The sequence below is a fragment of the Pristiophorus japonicus genome, chromosome 6 (assembly GCF_044704955.1).
Source record: "Pristiophorus japonicus isolate sPriJap1 chromosome 6, sPriJap1.hap1, whole genome shotgun sequence".
In the NCBI taxonomy this organism is placed as follows: Eukaryota; Metazoa; Chordata; class Chondrichthyes; family Pristiophoridae; genus Pristiophorus; species Pristiophorus japonicus.
Window position 1 is genome coordinate 254,832,001 of NC_091982.1, and position 16,769 is coordinate 254,848,769.

Here is a 16,769-nt window from a genome sequence, read left to right on the forward strand (position 1 = left end):
GGGCCTGATAATCTGCATCCCAAAGTACTTAAAGTGGCCCTAGAAACAGTGGATTGGTGGTCACTTTCCAACATTCTATAGACTCTGGATCAGTTCCTATGGATTGGAGGGTAGCTAATGTAACCCCACTTTTTAAAAAAGGAGGAAGAGAAAAAACAGAGAATTATAGACCAGTTAGCCTGACATCGGTGGTGGGGAAAATGCTGGAATCAATTATTAAGGATGTAATAGCAGTGCATTTGGAAAGCAGTGACAGGATCAGTCCAAGTCAGCATGGATTTATGAAAGGGAAATCATGCTTGACAAATCTTCTAGAATTTTTTGAGGATGGAACTAGTAGAGTGGATGAGAGAGAACCAGTTGATGTGGTGTATTTGGACTTTCAAAAGGCTTTTGACAAGGTCCCACACAAGAGATTAGTGTGCAAAATTAAAGCACATGGTATTGGGGGTAATGTATTGACGTGGATAGAGAATTGGTTGGCAGACAGGAAGTAGAGAGTGGGAATAAACGGGTCCTTTTCAGAACGGCAGGCAGTGACTCGTGGGGTGCCGCAGGGTTCAGTGCTGGACCCAAGCTATTTACAATATACATCAATGATTTAGACAAAGGAATTGAGTGTAAGATCTCCAAGTTTGCAGATGACACTAAGCTGGGTGGCAATGCGAGCTGTGAGGAGGATGTTGGGAGGCTGCAGGGGGACTTGGACAGGTTAGGTGAATGGGCAAATGCATGGCAGATGCAGTATAATGTGGCTAAGTGTGAGGTTATCGACTTTGGTGGCAAAAACACGAAGGCAGATTATCTGAATGGTGACAGATTAATAAGAGGGGAGGTGCAACGAGACCTGGGTGTCATGGTACATCATTGAAGGTAGGCATGCAGGTACAGCAGGCAAAGAAAATGGCATGTAGGCCTTCATAGCGAGGAGATTTGAGTATAGGAGCAGGGAGGTCTTACTGCAGTTGTACAGGGCCTTAGTGAGACCACACCTTGAATATGGTGTACAATTTTGGTCTCCTAATCTGAGGAAGGACATTCTTGCTATTGAGGGAGTGCAGCAAAGGTTCACCAGACTGCTTCCCGGGATGGCAGGACTGACATATGAAGACAGACTGGATCGACTAGGCTTGTATTCACTGGAATTTAGGAGGGGATCTCAAACATAACACTGATGGGATTGGACAGGTTAGATGCACGAAGAATGTTGACGATGTTGGGGGAAGTCCAGAACCAGGTGTCACAGTCTAAGGATAAGGGGTAAGCCATTTAGGACCGAGATGAGGAGAAACTTTTTCACTCAGTTGTTAATCTGTGGAATTCTCTACCACAGAAAGTTGTTGAGGCCAGTTCATTAGATATATTCAAAAGGGAGTTAGATGTGGCCCCTATAGCTAAAGGGATCAAGGGGTATGGAGAGAAAGCAGGAATGGGGTACTGAAGTTGCATGATCAGCCATGATCATATTGAATGGTGGTGCAGGCTCGATGGGCCAAATGGCCTACTCCTGCACCTACTTTCTATGTTTCTATGTACACAACTCCCAGTAGCATTTTCTGCCCTTTGGTGTTCCACAGCTCTACCCATACAGATTCCACATCATCCAAGCCAATGTCTTTCCTTACTATTGCGTTAATCTCCTCTTTAACCAGCAAAGCTACCCCCACCTCCTTTTCCTTTGTCTATCCTTCCTGAATAGTGAATTCCCAGCCTTGGTCACCCTGGAGCCATGTCTCCGTAATCTCAATCATATCATATCCATTAACAGCTGTCTGCGCAGTTAATTCATCCACCTTATTACGAATGCTCCTCGCATTGAGAGCGCCTTCAGGCCTGTTTTTCTTTTTTAAAAACACCCTTTGCCCTTTTAGGATTATGTTAGAAAAAACAGTTTCAAAGATAACTTGATATTTTGAATTGTTCAAACAAAACAATTTTGACAAAAGCAAACTATAAAACTGAGGGAGCTTCACCAATATTTTCAGCTTATTTGATAATTTAACAAATGGCTCATGAAACAGCTAAACTTAAGACATTGTCCATAATTTATGCTGTGTTTTGGAAATGGAAGCAAATTTTAAACAATCAGCACACATGCTTCACTGCACCAGTTTTCAATATGCTAAAAGAAGTACTGCATTGCCACGATGTGGCCCGTCAGTAACGCCTATACTGTGTGCATGTGCATAATATATAAAAAGCTGGTAATTGCTGCAACTAGATAGGAAAAATACTCACTTTGCTTCATAAGCTGCACAGCCAGAGTAGGACAATTCGAACACATCAGTGAGAACATGCGGACCACCATTATGAACATGCCGGAGCTGAGAATTGGTGGAGTCACCACCAGAAGCTGCTGTATGTTGGTCAACAAATCCCGGGATGCTACCTGCTGCAATAAGTTCTATTAATAGAAATAAAAAAGTCATACTCCCCATAAACCATAACCAAAGCACATTTAATAAGATCAAAGCCTTTTATTGGCCTATCATACCAAAGCTTGCCCCCCCCCCCTCACCATACAAGTGGAATTTTAATATACTGACTAGCATAACCTTCACTCACGTATAAATGTCAATACTTAATAAAATAATTGCATTTTCAACACTTTCACCGTTTAACATTTATCACAACAAATGCAGACTGAAACATTCCACAAAACACTAGCTCAAACAAACTTTACAAATGGGTTTGAGTGTATAATATCTTTCCTCTGGGGATTTGGTAACTGCATTTCCTCTCAACCTAATGGCAGATGAAATTATGGAAATCTGAATAGTTTTACAAAAGAACTAACTGGAAACATCCCAACATTGGCTTCAAGCATGCTTCACATAATTATAAGATTCAAGTTCAGATGAAAGATCAAAGCAATTTGTTCTAATTTCGGGAAAACTAGTTCAGTTTAAAAGAAAAGAACATACATTTCTCTGCACTTTTCCCCAGCTCATTTAGTTGCTTTGGTCATAACTGGTCAGCTGTTACCCTAGTTTCCATCTTCGTCATTTTGTTGTGTATTCCTTTCATTCCTCCAAGTATGTATGTATGTATGTGTATATGGCAATCATCCAAATGGTGAATTACTGCAACCATGTCCCTTTTAAGAATTTGGCAGCATGACCGTCATCTGTTCGTTCTCCACTCTGCTGTGTGTGTGTGTTGACTTCTAGCCTCAAAGTATTTATTTAAAAAAAAACAAAGCAATTTAATTGCGGGTCTACTGCAGTCAACTTATCAACAGTGGTCTATATCAGCGGAACTTTGTTGTGAACAATTCTTCCCACTTGCATCCACAATAGCTTTGTATCTAAACCTATAGTTTCAGGAACTGCACAGGTTGAGTTAACCTTATTAGTAAAGATTAGGAACTTTGGGCGTATTAAAGAAATCTTCAAAATATGAATGCCTTTACAAGTTCCAGCTCGCCATGTAATCACAATTTCAGACACAGAACGGTTTTAACCAAGTTCAACAGCTGGTTCACATTCTGTACCAACTCAGGTAGCCACTGAGAAAGTGACTGTTCACAGAGGTGCTCATAACCTCCAGGTTAACATAAATGACGAGATAAATCCATAGTTCGACAAGTGTTGCTCCTATACAATGAGACTGAAATATCAAAGCCACTAAAATCAAGCAGTGGCTTCCTATTGGGGGGGGGGGGTGCGGCATTTAATGCCGCTGATTAGCACTGAATCAGTTGAAACACATGGGTTAAATCCAGCAGTGGCAATGACTCCATTAGAGCGACTTAAAATGAAATTAGCCAAGATGAATTCACCAATATGTGCAGGACAGAATGAATCAATTTACTTTAAATTAGGCCTGGCAAATTGCAGGCCAAGCAAAGGCCCAGTTGCAAACTTCACTGTAGTTTTACCACATAAAGTAACACATGGCTGAACTCTAATATGGGGTGGGGCAGATAGAGAAATCCCCACCTATCTCCCAAAAATCAGAAAGTCCAAAGCACTTTTAATTAAAAAAAACATACCATGTTTATTGGATCAGTTTTGCCAAGAAGCAACTTTTCAAATTATTGTATACAACTCTGCTGTACAATGGCAACAGGAATTACTTTAATACAGGTTGGACCTTTCTTATCCAGCAACCTCAGGATCTGGCCTGTGCCAGATAAGGGATTTTGCTGGACGAGGGGAGCTCACGTGTTCTACCGCCTTTTACAACTGCCAGCACGTCAGCCCCGATACAGATATCCCCGACCTCGCAATCCACCGCCCTCCCAACCCCCACAATCTCCAAGATTCATTGATTGTAATGAAGAGGTATTTTCTGTGTTTGGCAGAGCTCAGAGGGAAGGAGCAGCCAGTCCCCAGAGGGAGCGCTGACGGCAGCAGGGAAGCGGCTAGTCCAGGTCATGGTCAGTCAGCCTGACCCCAGAGGGAGCGGAGGAGCAGCCAGCCCGAGGACACGGCCCGCTGGCCCAACCCTGGCAAGGGTGCAGGAGGCAGGTCAGTGTGCTGAGCTGAGATTGCGTGACGAGCAAGCCCGCCCACCGTAAGCGGAGCTATGGCAGCTCTGTGGTTGCAGGAGTTCCCGGCATCGAGGAGAAAGTTAGTGGTCAAGCGAAAAACTAGCTGGGGTGGGGGGGGGGGGCTTTAAACATTTTCTTCTTTTAAATAACAAGCTTTTATTTATAATTTAATTCAAAATATAATTAGTAGTACAGGTTGAACCTCTCTTTCCCCCACCCCACTGACTTGAATACCCACCCTCAAGGCCACTTAGGCAACCAGTGCCTTAAAAATCAGACCGAGGAAGGAGTCTCTGACTTCAGGAGAGCAGAGCATATTGGCGAGTACGAAAAAATGTATCAGTGCATGTGCCACCCGGCGGCCAGGAATGGTGCCGGATAAGAGTGTCCTGGATAAAAAAAAGTTCAACTTGTATAAAGAATTTGAAAACTGCTAAAACAAGTGAAATTGTCAGCACCAGAGTTAAGAGTACAGACTGCAACCCAGGGATCTCGGTTCTACAGATATCCCTCATTAGGAATTTCATTTTCTTCAGGGAAGAATTTGGGGGAAAAATAGGTGACCACATTGGAAGTTTCAAAAGGCAGAGTCTAAAGTTAGTCTTGGCTCAATGGTAGCACTCCTGCTTCTGAGTCAGAAGGCCATGGGTTCAAGCCCCATTCCACAAACTTGGCACATAATCTAGTACTGAGGGAGTGCTGCACTGTCAGGCGACATATTAAACAGAGGTTGCGTTTTGCCCTCTAAGTGATCATAAAAGATCTCATGGCACTATAAGAGGAGCAGGAGTGTGCTTTCAGTCCCAAGTAATATCTATACCCGAATCACTAAATTAGATCACATTGCCTTTGGATGTTGCTGTACACAAACAGTTTGCTGCATTTCCCTATTTTACAACAGTGACTACATTTCAAAAGTACTTCATTTGATGGGACAGGCGCTATATAAAAAGTACTACTTTCTTTCAATCACTTGCTTTCTAATATCAGTCGTGATGTCAAGGAGAGATTACAAACAGGACAAGTGCTTCTTTATTGAAGTGGGATGGGAGGGAAAGAGGCAAATATTGGTTACTTTGTATGTGGTGCAGAGATCTAGGAGAAAACAGAAAACTGCCTTTCTATCTCAGAACCCCTATGCATATGACTTTTCTTGCTAAATTCTTATTCAACATGTCCCTTCTAAATCAAAGAGGAACAGAGGAATATATGAAATCCTATCAACAGAGCATTTCAGAAAAATATGCAAGCATTAGAGACTGAGTTTCAAGCTTCAATTTAGCCAACAGTTAAGTTGGCAGATGTAATTGCTACTGGCTCTTTAATGCATTCTATTTTGTTTCCAACTTCAAAAAAAATTGCTGAAGCCAAATGCTCCAAAACAAAATTAACACAGGCGGCCATTTCCCAGCAATATACCAATTAAATGTATAAAAAAGGTATTGTCTCGAATTCATTACATCTACATTTTTGTCAGGTTTGCTTCAATGCTTTGGCCAAAAAATAGCTGGTTAAGCCAATCAGTTTGCTGTAGTTTTCAAACATGGCTCGTAGCTTAGAACCTAAAGCCCATCAACACACCCAGCTGGCATGCATGATTATAGACTAATCTACTGAGCCAGAATTCTATACATATCGCAGCCAAAAACACTCATGGAATCTTTATTGATTTAACTACAAATGCTGAGAAATCACAGCAAAATTACACAAGGAAATGAAAATACAAGAAAACTGGAAAAGTAACTGACCAAGTACAGGACATCCAACGAGGAAAGAATCTAGCACTTAAAATCTACAGCTAAAATTACAATTGCAAGATAATAAAAACTAGAATTTTTATAGCAGTGGTGTATAAAACGTCTCTGCAGCCAAAATTGTCACAAGACACTGGTTTTTCTAGCATTAAGATGTACTAGGTTCAATGTTCCCAAATCTTCACCATATGGGTCATAACATTCAGCTCGACTGGCGAGTAAACCAAAATGGACACTTTCTGAACAGTAGAGCTTTAAAATAGTTTCTTTCAAGTCAAATTTATACATACAGAAGTGTTTTGCAAACACTTTCCCCAATCACATCTATATCGCTAAATTGTAAAAAGGATAAAAATAACTAGTTTCCCAATCAGGAAATTAGATTTTTGAAGAGACAAGTCCATCATACCAGAGCTTGCCAATTGCAGTCTGTTTAAATTCCCCATTCAGAAGTCAGAGAACTGACTGCTTGACATCCAAAACTAAGCATCTCCGTTTCAGTATAGAGAAAAAAAAAAATCAAGTATTTGCATAGATAACTTAATGAGCTGCATACAAAAATCCGAGTACTGATTTAAAAAAAAAATCAAATTCAACTGACTTTTAGAAACAAAACATCGCAGTCTCACTCAGGTGCCAGTAACCTCTTGGTCACACAAATCACTTCAGTAAAAGGATCCAATGCAGACTCTTTCAGGGTATTCAGCAAGTCAAGTTCTGCATTTCCCAACTGCATAAGACTAGCTGAAAATGTAATTTGCGCTTCAAATGACAACTTCCAGCACTGGATGGAAGTTTAGAAGTAACTTGCACCATCGATATTCCTGACAGCCGCTATGAACTGCTTTGTAAATCAAATATGTGCAACAGGTATTTCCACACTGAATTTTACAAAAAATAGAACTAAAGGAAGTTTGACTTGAGAGTGTTCCATTGTGTATAAACTGTAACAGTGTCCACTGTAAAATGTAATTTTAATGTCTTACTTCTTCATGCTGGAAGTTGTCCACCAGGCGAGCAAAACACAGGCAAGTACTTTCGACAGATTTCTTGTCCTAATCAAACATAGAAAGTGGTATAAAATATTACACCAAGCTACAAATTAGTATTTCAGTTACAATTACAAAATTATTGCAGAGGATTTAAAATTAATGGATCAGAATTTCTTCCTTCAATTTAGAAAAAAGGGGAAAAAAAAACTTTGATTCAGCTTAAAGCCAAATTACTTCAGCATTCCTCTTCCACATCCAGTCTGTTTTGCCACTACTAAAAAAGTGGAATAATTAACAGCCACACAACTGCAATCATTAAAAAAAACCTTTCAGGAAGCGGGATACCCTGATAAAACATGCGGATAAAAACTGATTACACCAAATCTACAGGTCTCGATATCAAAAGTTGCTTTTACAGTGACCTCGCATGTGGTTTATCCACTTGATTCTTGACAGGGCAACCTCAATGTAAACTTTCCAGATTTCCCAAGACTGGCCACAAGGAAGAACCCACACTTCAGTAATTAGCTTTATGCAAATACCATGGTAAACATCTTAGAACATGATGAATTGCAGATTAAAGCCAGTGCTGAACTGAAGATTATACTAAAGCCCACTTTAAACATTCATTCAGTAAAAGTTATACGAAAGTACTTGGATATTCTGAATACTTTTCTTTCAGTTGACATTTAGCAGCATGAAACTCTTAAAAACAGCAATAGGAGACTTTGCATGCTCAACTCAAGTTACCTAATTAGGAATGCATAGGAAATGGTTTGAGATAGTATTTTAATTTTGATCAGAATTGTGTTTCAAATCAGCATTAGAGTTTAAAAAATGACTGCTTGGCAGCCCAAATTTTGGGAGCGAGTTAAGTGAGCTGCTTTCCCATATTAACTTTTGTCACATGAAGCTGGTCTTCCTGTAAACCAAGTGCACCATGGGATCCAAAATGCTTTGCATACACAAACTGACTAATTTTCTGGCGACAGCATAAAAACCAGTGCCACTAGTCTAAAGATATCCAGCAGGGTTACACTGGCGTGGCCACTGGCTGTAGGAGATTCACTATAGGAGGCACTGGCCCCCCGCAAAGAAACACATGTAGCTTTTATGAACTCTACAGTAACTTCAGTTTTGGTATTTACATTTTTGCACTTCAATATAAATTGTGAAAATAAAATCTCAGAATTAACATGTACATGTTCAGTCACCACTAATGGAAAATGTGTCTTCAGTACCTGATGGGTCAGCCTCTGGGTTAACAAAGGCAATGAATCAGCTACAAAGTGAAACTCATCTGGTGTAATACTTTGGCAGCAGTTTGCTGCTATTGCCAGGGCATTTCGCTGGGCATTGATGCTGAAGAACTCCAGGTACAGCAAACAATCAGCCAAACCTCCCTTTAAAGTTATAAGAAAAGAAGTTATTCACACTATGTTTGGGCAGGGTAGAAGGAGGAGCCAAGATAAGGGAAGATAGAAAAGAATGATTTGTAAAACTTAATCTTAAATTACATGGAATCACATTCTTACTTTATACAAATTCCTTTTATACATTACAAAAAAGTATTCAAAATAAAAAAAAAGATCTGTCGATTTCTTGCACATCTCAGACTATGAAACTAGCTTCAGAGGGGATATGATGGAAGCTTTTAAAATGATGAAAAAACTAGATTCAGTCTAGTTGTACAGATTATTTCAAATGGATAAGTCTGTATGTCTAGACAGTGCACATAAAATACTTAAACAACGTGTTAGAGTAAATGCCAGGAAGTATTTATTTTCAGCAATTACCTTCTAAACTAGACCACCAAAACCTATAGTAGTTAAGGAGTCGCTACAATCCTTTAAAATGGACCGGGGCAAGTTCCTGAGAGAAAAGTACATTTCCAAGTACAGAAGGTAAATTGCTAGTTAGCATTGTGAGTATGGGCTACTGCAATCTGCTGAAGCCTTGCTGAGTTCCTTGGAGTTGGAGGGGAATTTCCCTGAAGTTTCTTCCTGAATTGGTTGCAGGATTCCGCCCCCCCCCCCCCCAAAGAGATTGCTTAGTTGGATCAGTTCAATAAGCTTAAATGGTTGCATCATTGGCTGGAAGGGGCAAAATTAATGTGCAGTCTTTTGTCGCCTTTCTTTTTATTGGTTTTGCAAAACTGGGCTCAAAGGCCCTCTGGTGCAATACTTCATAGAGACTCAGAAAAGGCTCCGGCTTAGTTTTTTTGTTCTATTGACTGAAGCTTCCTTCAGCTGTGCAGCCCACTTCGAAAGAGAATGCAGCAACTGACCTTCGAGGGAAAAAAAAACACTGGCTAGGGATACTACTACTGATTTCTACCAGTTACCCATGCTTCCATTGTGTACAGAATATCAGGTGGGAATAGCATCAAGCTTGATGTCCCCATGCTGATAATTGCTACATCAGCTTGCATACGAATGACTATTTAGGCACGAACAAATGACTACAGGCCCTACATCTATATCCTAGCATTCATCACTATCTTGGGGGATAAAAGTAGTAATTTATGTATGAACTTTTAGGAAAAGGAAATGATGTCTTCCTCACACCAATAAAAATTTACAATACTTACAGCTTGTAAAATGGCTTTACTATGTCTACGTGATAACATTTCCAGAGCAGTCAAAGCCTGTTCAGCCACATCGATGCACTGAATGACTTGTAGCTGGAATCAAGAATGAAATTTACATACATGAAAAGATTTATAATTCACCCTAGAGACACAATAAAACACTACATTACAGAAATAAATTAAATTTCAAACCTATTTTGGTCTTCAAAGGGCACTGTACAGAACAATTACAATCATAAGAACCAAAAGACAAAAATGTTACGCAATAGCCTTGCACTGATACCATCCTATTTTTCCTGCACTTGTTTTGCAAGATGCAAATTTATATGAATACTGTGCAATTCACTGCAGTACAAGTAGATTCCTGTTACCTCAAAGTACTGGACCCTCAGCCTACACTACTTTTTCAACAAAAAAAGTGTTCTGATTAAAGCAATCAGGACTAAATTCAGTACATCTAAATGTCAATGCAAATATTTATAGCGCAAGTAGACAGGAGTTCCAATAAAATAATTTACCTTGAAAGCGCTAGCAATCAGAAAATGCAATTTCTACATGGCTAGTTTGGCTGAGAATAAGGAGGAATTGAGACTGGTTTTCAGAAGTATCCAAAACAAGGACATTGGAGTTTGACAAATTTCCCAATTTCCAACTATTTCTAAGATTTAAGGGAACCTACAGGAACCTGGTTTCAAAGCTACCTTCAACAATGACTGCAAAATAGATACCTCTTTTCAGACATGTAGAAATCCCTTTGAATCAGATCGAGGGGTTAACTTGGAAAAGCACTTGTTAAATAAAAGTCAGCACAGGGGTCATTTTTAAACATGTTAGGAATTTCCAAAAATTATATATATGTGGAGGGATAACAATTGATATTATATAATTGGACTATGGGAGCCACCTTTCTACATTGGTGATTAATAGCCAAGAGTCATGGAATGGGAATAAATTAAACTGATGCATTATGACCTTAAAAAAAAACAGAAAACCAAGGGAACCATAAATGGCAAGTTTTCAGGCTAGAAAGAGCAAGAACTCAAGGGGGACAAAATCATAGGGTTCTTATTTTTAAATGCATTCCAACTTGGATCAGGGTATCCTAAAGTTTAAAAACTCCAAGTTTGCAAATTCCAAATAATAAGTAAAGCCAATTAACACATTCATAAAGATTCAGATCTTTTTGGCAAGATTAGGCAAGACACTGGCAAACGGTCGACAGCAATGAAGGGTTCAAATGTCAGAGGACACAAGTTAAAAATAAGAAAGGAAGCAAAGAACCTTATTACATAAGGGAGAGAAAAATGATCACAGAACACACTGAAGCAGAGGTAACAGATTCAAGCAGCAACTGGATGCATTAAAGAGAAGCGATCAAGATAATTTGAAAAGTAGATAGGCAATGCGACATCTATTAGAAAAGGGATGGTTTTTGGGTCTTGTACCTTATCAGTGCTCCAAGTGTTACATTTATAAAACTTTAGATGCACAAGGATTAAAAAGGGAGACACTTATTTGCAGAAACCTACACAAAACAAGCCAGATTGTTAATAGGAAACAGCAAGTCTTATGCCACACACACTCCTTCCTGGCAGTTTAAATGTGGGACTTGGATTTCCTTTGGCAGGTTTAAAGCATTTCAGACCTCCAGAAATACAATGCAGGTTGGAAACAAATGCTGGCCAAATATTACTCTTTATAAGTCAAGGCCTTGAAAGGGTAGTCTTATGGGAGGTGGGAGGGGGCAGGGGAAGGAGGAACAGGAAGCAGTTTGCTCAAAATATGGAGACTCAATGTCCATTTCTTTGCCTGAATGGAAATCCAATATATGCAGTCAGTAGGTTTACCCAGGTCAACATTTCTGATAGATGTCACAGCTGCCTTAATAACTACTCAGCACTATGCGGAGAGTACAAGGAAGAATTATTTAGTTTTGCTATTGTGTAAATATATGCTGTTTAAAACATTCACAATTTATTGCTGCTGTTACTAATCAGATATTCCCACATTTAGTATGAGTGACAATATTTGACAAGAGTATGAAAGCAGGAAAGTGGTTGTTAAGAGGTTCATAAAGATTCTGCAATTGGTTAACTTATTCTCACCTTTTCCAAGAAGACTGGAATAGCATCAACAACAACAGCCGATGACCTAGGCAGAGCTTCCATCATGTAAGTCAATGCTCTGCAAGCATGGTTCATCTGTAATTTTAGAAGTAATCAGAACACTTCAGTAAATGAACAACCAACGCAGGAACATTTTAAAATCAACCTAGTGGGAAATACTTACAATGTCAAAGTTATGCTCCATCTGCAACAAAGTTATCTGTAAAGAAATAAAGTTATTAATGACAAGAGTTGATGTGCATACTTCAAGAGTCAAGGGCATGTAAAAGATTAGAAATTGTATGAGATTTTGTATACATTTAAGAACTAACCGAGAAGGTAATTCATTTTGAAACACATTTAACTAGCATTTCTGTTCAAACTTTAGAATGTTTGTATTTCTCAATATAAATCACCAAACAAATCACTGCCAGTTAAGATAATACAACCTAGCTTTAGCATCTTCACACTCCATCAGAACTTGTATTTATATAGCGCCTTTAATGTAACAAAACCCCCCCAAGGCGCTTCGCAGGAACATAGACACAAAAAAAGACACCGAGCCACAGGAAATTAGGACAGGTGACCAAAAGCTTAGTCAAAGTGGTAGGTTTTAAGGAGCATCGCAAAAAGGAGGAAAGAGGGGGAGAGAAGCAGGGAATTCCAGAACTTAGGGCCAAGGCAATAAAAGGCACGGCCACCAATGGTTGAGCAATTATAAATCAGGGATGCTCAAGAGGGCAGATGTAGAGGAGCACAAATATCTCAGGGATTATGAGGCGAAAGGAGATGAGAGATAGGGAGGGGCAAGGCCATGGAGGGATCTGAAAACAAGGATGAGAATTTTGAAATCAAGGCACTGCTTAACCAAGAGCCAATGTAAGTCAGCGAGCATAGGGGTGATGGGTGAGTGGGATGGTGCGAGTTAGGACACAGGCAGCCGAGTTTTGGATCACCTCAAATTTACATAATGTAGAATGTGGGAGGCCAGCCAGGAGTGCGGTGGAATAGGCAAGGCTAGAGGTAACAACGGCATGGATGAGGGCTTCAACAGATGAGCTGAGGCAAGGGTGATGTTACAGAGATGGAAATAGGCAGTCTTAATTATGCTGCGTATGTGGTCGAAAGTTCATTTCAGGGTCAAATATGAATCCAAAGTTGTGAACAGTGTGGTATCTCAACCATGTTCAGCATAAAACATATCCCTGGTTTCCACTTAGTGAAGCCAGTGCTCGCTATATTCTTCTGCTTGGATGTTAATCCCAACATGCTGGCTTGTAGAGATAACTATTACATCGTTACCAGAATAACTTACTCCCCTAAAGATCTCGATCAAGAGTTGGATCTGCCAAACATTTCCTCATGACATTTAAACTGGGGTTACCACTTACATCTTTTGCATACCACTCACTGGTGTAACTTATTCTTCTGTACAATTAAAGCAAAGATTAAAATCTCAATATTCGCCTCAATTTACTACTGTTAGAATTTGTCTGTACTTATGCAAAACTTCAAACAACTTTCAAGATTTAGTTTAGTTTAAACAATTTCCTTGAACACCACGGAGTATTTTCCAATGAATTTTATATGATCATGATATGTTTAAGTAAATTGAATTGACAGTTTCACCTGCACATTCATATGCACATTTCAATAACTGGAAATGAAAGTTAATACTTCATTTCTTTATTGTTGCAGATTCTGCATAGTGTTCTTTATCCATATTTATTTTATACAGGATGCTACAAATGTGAGTATCTTCACAAGGCTATTTTCCATCAATGTTTTGCCAGTTATGAAGCTAAGTGAGAAAATTGGAAGTAATGTACCATGCTTAAAAAGTTTTGGAGAATGCCAACTTGGTGCACTAAGTATTTATTCAAGTGCTAATGGACTTAAGACTGGAATAATTCAATTCTTGCACGAAAGTACTGCTCTCATGAAACTCACGGTACCAATTGTGTACTTGTTATATGCCAGAAAAGCAGCCGGTTTGAAATCAGATTGTATTTTTTCCCCCAATATATTTAGCATGTCATTTTGGACTTGATGGCTATTGAACTGTCAGTACTACAATCTGCCCACTGGAATTGATGATTTGGGTTTTGAAAGTGATATTCATAGTGTTCTGAACACAACAATTACAAAAAAATTCACCCTTGTACTTAGAGCCGAGACAACTTTGTATGTGGAGTGCTATAGAAATGAAACTGATGTGGTGTAACATTGCTGCTAGCTTTTGAATGCAAAAGAATGATTAGACATTTTCTTTATGGTTCCTACCAAAGCTGGGACAACACTCTTCACTGGAAATCCTCCCAGTGTTTCTTCATTCCCCATTACCAATAGCTGGCACATCTCGATGACTGCTTGAAGTTGCTGACTCTCATCTCCAGTAGCTTGTAGACCCTGTAGGAGCTGTTGCGCCTTTGAACCTGAGAAAATGGTTTCCAACTGTTACTTTTAGCTCCACGATACGGTCGTCCCAAGGCCACACCTCTGACAACAGTGCAGGCAATCCACTATGCTGAGCTACTTAGTGAATAGCAAGTGAGCAATGGCAGCAGACTCAAGTCCAATGAAATACTTCAGATTGTCCAGACTGAAATCAAGCCAAAAGCCCACACCATACCAATTTGCACCACTGATGGTCAGTACAAGTTACTGTGCCACTATGGTCATCTGCCCAGCATTCCAGAATAAACTACTTAAGGAATATGTGGCACAGTGGATTAGAACATCTCACTTGTGAAACCAGTTCTTGAATCCAGATCAGACAAAGTATTACAAACCTCGACTCACTAAGGGTTCAAATGGATATCACACAGGATTTTCTATGCCCAATTCCAAATGGTGCTAATTCACAGCACAGAAACTGCCCCTAAAAAATTACAAGTTGCTAAAACAATTGCAATCTCATTCAGAAGTTCAATAGCTGGTGTGAAAAATGGAAATGACATCAGCAAGAATAGGGCATTCAGAGTGAGCATCAAGGTACATTGTTGGAGCAAGTTAAAATTTTCTGCATCTGGCTCTGCAATAACTGATCTGGAGTACTCGAAGCAGAGATTCGGCACTCGAGAAAAGCATTCTACTCCCCAGCATCAGTATCTCTCATCCTGCACAAACATTCCCCAAAAAATGCAAAATCAAGCAAGAACACTTATGCACGTTGCTAATGAGTTAAAACAAAATTACAAACATTTCTTAAAGCTAAATTGACACTTGCAGCAATAACAGTTGCAAAGAAAAATTGCTCTACTACTTATCAGCATGATTACTCACTTGCTCCACTTCCAATTGTTCTATGAAAAAGCTGGGACATTCGTGGACCAAGAGGGCCAAAAAGGTGGGGTGGAAGGCCACGTGCTTCTAATAAAGCTGGAACAAGACAAGCACTAGGATAAGTTACTGGTAAAGCATATTCCAGTACACTAGTGTTCAGTTCAATGGGAACATTAGTAAGGTTGTATTTAACTGATTTCTGCATTTGAGATTTTAAATTTTTGACACGTCCATAATTCAGCAAAAACGTTTCAATGAATAAGCCAAAACACTTGTGGGAATGTGTCTTTGCACTAATGCATCACACAAGGTGAAGGTAAGCATACGGTACTTACCAAGTGGTGAAACATAATTTCCATCTACTTGCAACAGAGGTAGAAACCAACACCACAGACATGGCAACACTAGCCTTTGAGTTAGTTACAAATGCAACACCGTTTAAATTAATTAAACTGCTTCAATTAAGGGGGGGGGGGGGGCGTGTTAAACAGAGCACGAAAGAGCCAGAGCATAAAAGAAAGGTGAGCGAGAGAAAGGGAAAGAAAATGGGACACTTGCAGACAGAGAGGAAAGAGAAAAAAGGGCCGATTTCCTTGCTAATAGCATTTATTCATAATTTGAGAACATGCATACAGCAGGGATCTGTCAGAAGGAAACGATGCAATGTCTTGGCCAGAAGGATCGTAGAAATTCCATGAAGCATCATATCAACCTGCTGCCCATCATAAAGCCCTAGCCCCAAATCCAGGTGTGATAACATGCCCTATGATTGATAGTTCATCTATTTCCATTGCAAGAGGAAAGTTTGCTTGCAGCATCAGTATATGGGGTAGATTTCTTAAACTTGCCACACATGTAAAATTGCCATTGTGGATCTACTGCCTGATTTTCAATTCTACTAAAACCAACGAATACGAAAATTGGATCTGCAACGCTAGTTTCACATCCAGGAGGCAAGTTGAAAATGTACCCCCCCCCCCTCCCCCTGTCCAAGGGTGCCAGTTTTTGTGACTCATCAGTCCAAATTCAGGAACTACTGACTTTAGACCAATGCAGACCGACTGGTTTGAATCGAAATATGATGGCTTCTCTGATTATATAATGATTCTTCTCTAACCCTCCTCCTCCTCCTCCCCCCCTGCCCGCTTGTGGAACCCAAGTCACGTTTACTCTCATTAGCTGCATTTCAAAGACTAATTCACTGGAAGTGAAGCATTTTGGGACACCTTGAGGAAATGAAAGGAGTGCTTTATTCTGCACAAGTTTAAAGATAGGCTTCACATTTTGCATAAGTGAACGCTTACAAATATACTTGAGCAGAGAGATTTCAGTACTACGGGTTTACAAGTGTTAATAATTAGTTCTGAAGATTCCTTACCTTGCAGTCGGCCCATTTCAGAATCATCTGACTCACTCTCTCCAGAAGTTGGCATTCCAACAGCTCCAGCAACGGAACTAGAAGCTGAAGTGAACAAGACAGTCACTCCACTTTTGTTAAAAAATCCTTTAAAGTAACCAAATAAAATCAACTGAACTCTATGCTTAGTT

The 16,769-nt window shown here is 39.7% G+C and overlaps 1 protein-coding gene across 12 annotated transcripts in view; it reads right to left on the bottom strand.

Annotated features, from left to right (window-relative positions):
- trip12 (thyroid hormone receptor interactor 12) overlaps nt 1–16,769 on the bottom strand; it is a 152,471-nt gene that overhangs the window by 64,000 nt on the left and 71,702 nt on the right. For 7 of the 12 annotated variants that reach the window (XM_070883850.1, XM_070883849.1, XM_070883857.1 and 4 more), the window contains exons 8-16: nt 16,600–16,725; nt 15,222–15,317; nt 14,220–14,371; nt 12,121–12,156; nt 11,937–12,032; nt 9,832–9,924; nt 8,483–8,644; nt 7,236–7,304; nt 2,239–2,404 (exon numbers count right to left, since the gene is read on the bottom strand). In XM_070883850.1, coding sequence (XP_070739951.1) covers nt 2,239–2,404; nt 7,236–7,304; nt 8,483–8,644; nt 9,832–9,924; nt 11,937–12,032; nt 12,121–12,156; nt 14,220–14,371; nt 15,222–15,317; nt 16,600–16,725 — 996 coding nt within the window. The remainder of the gene's footprint in view (nt 1–2,238; nt 2,405–7,235; nt 7,305–8,482; nt 8,645–9,831; nt 9,925–11,936; nt 12,033–12,120; nt 12,157–14,219; nt 14,372–15,221; nt 15,318–16,599; nt 16,726–16,769) is intronic. The other 5 variants (XM_070883860.1, XM_070883859.1, XM_070883856.1 and 2 more) reach the window with 2 other exon arrangements.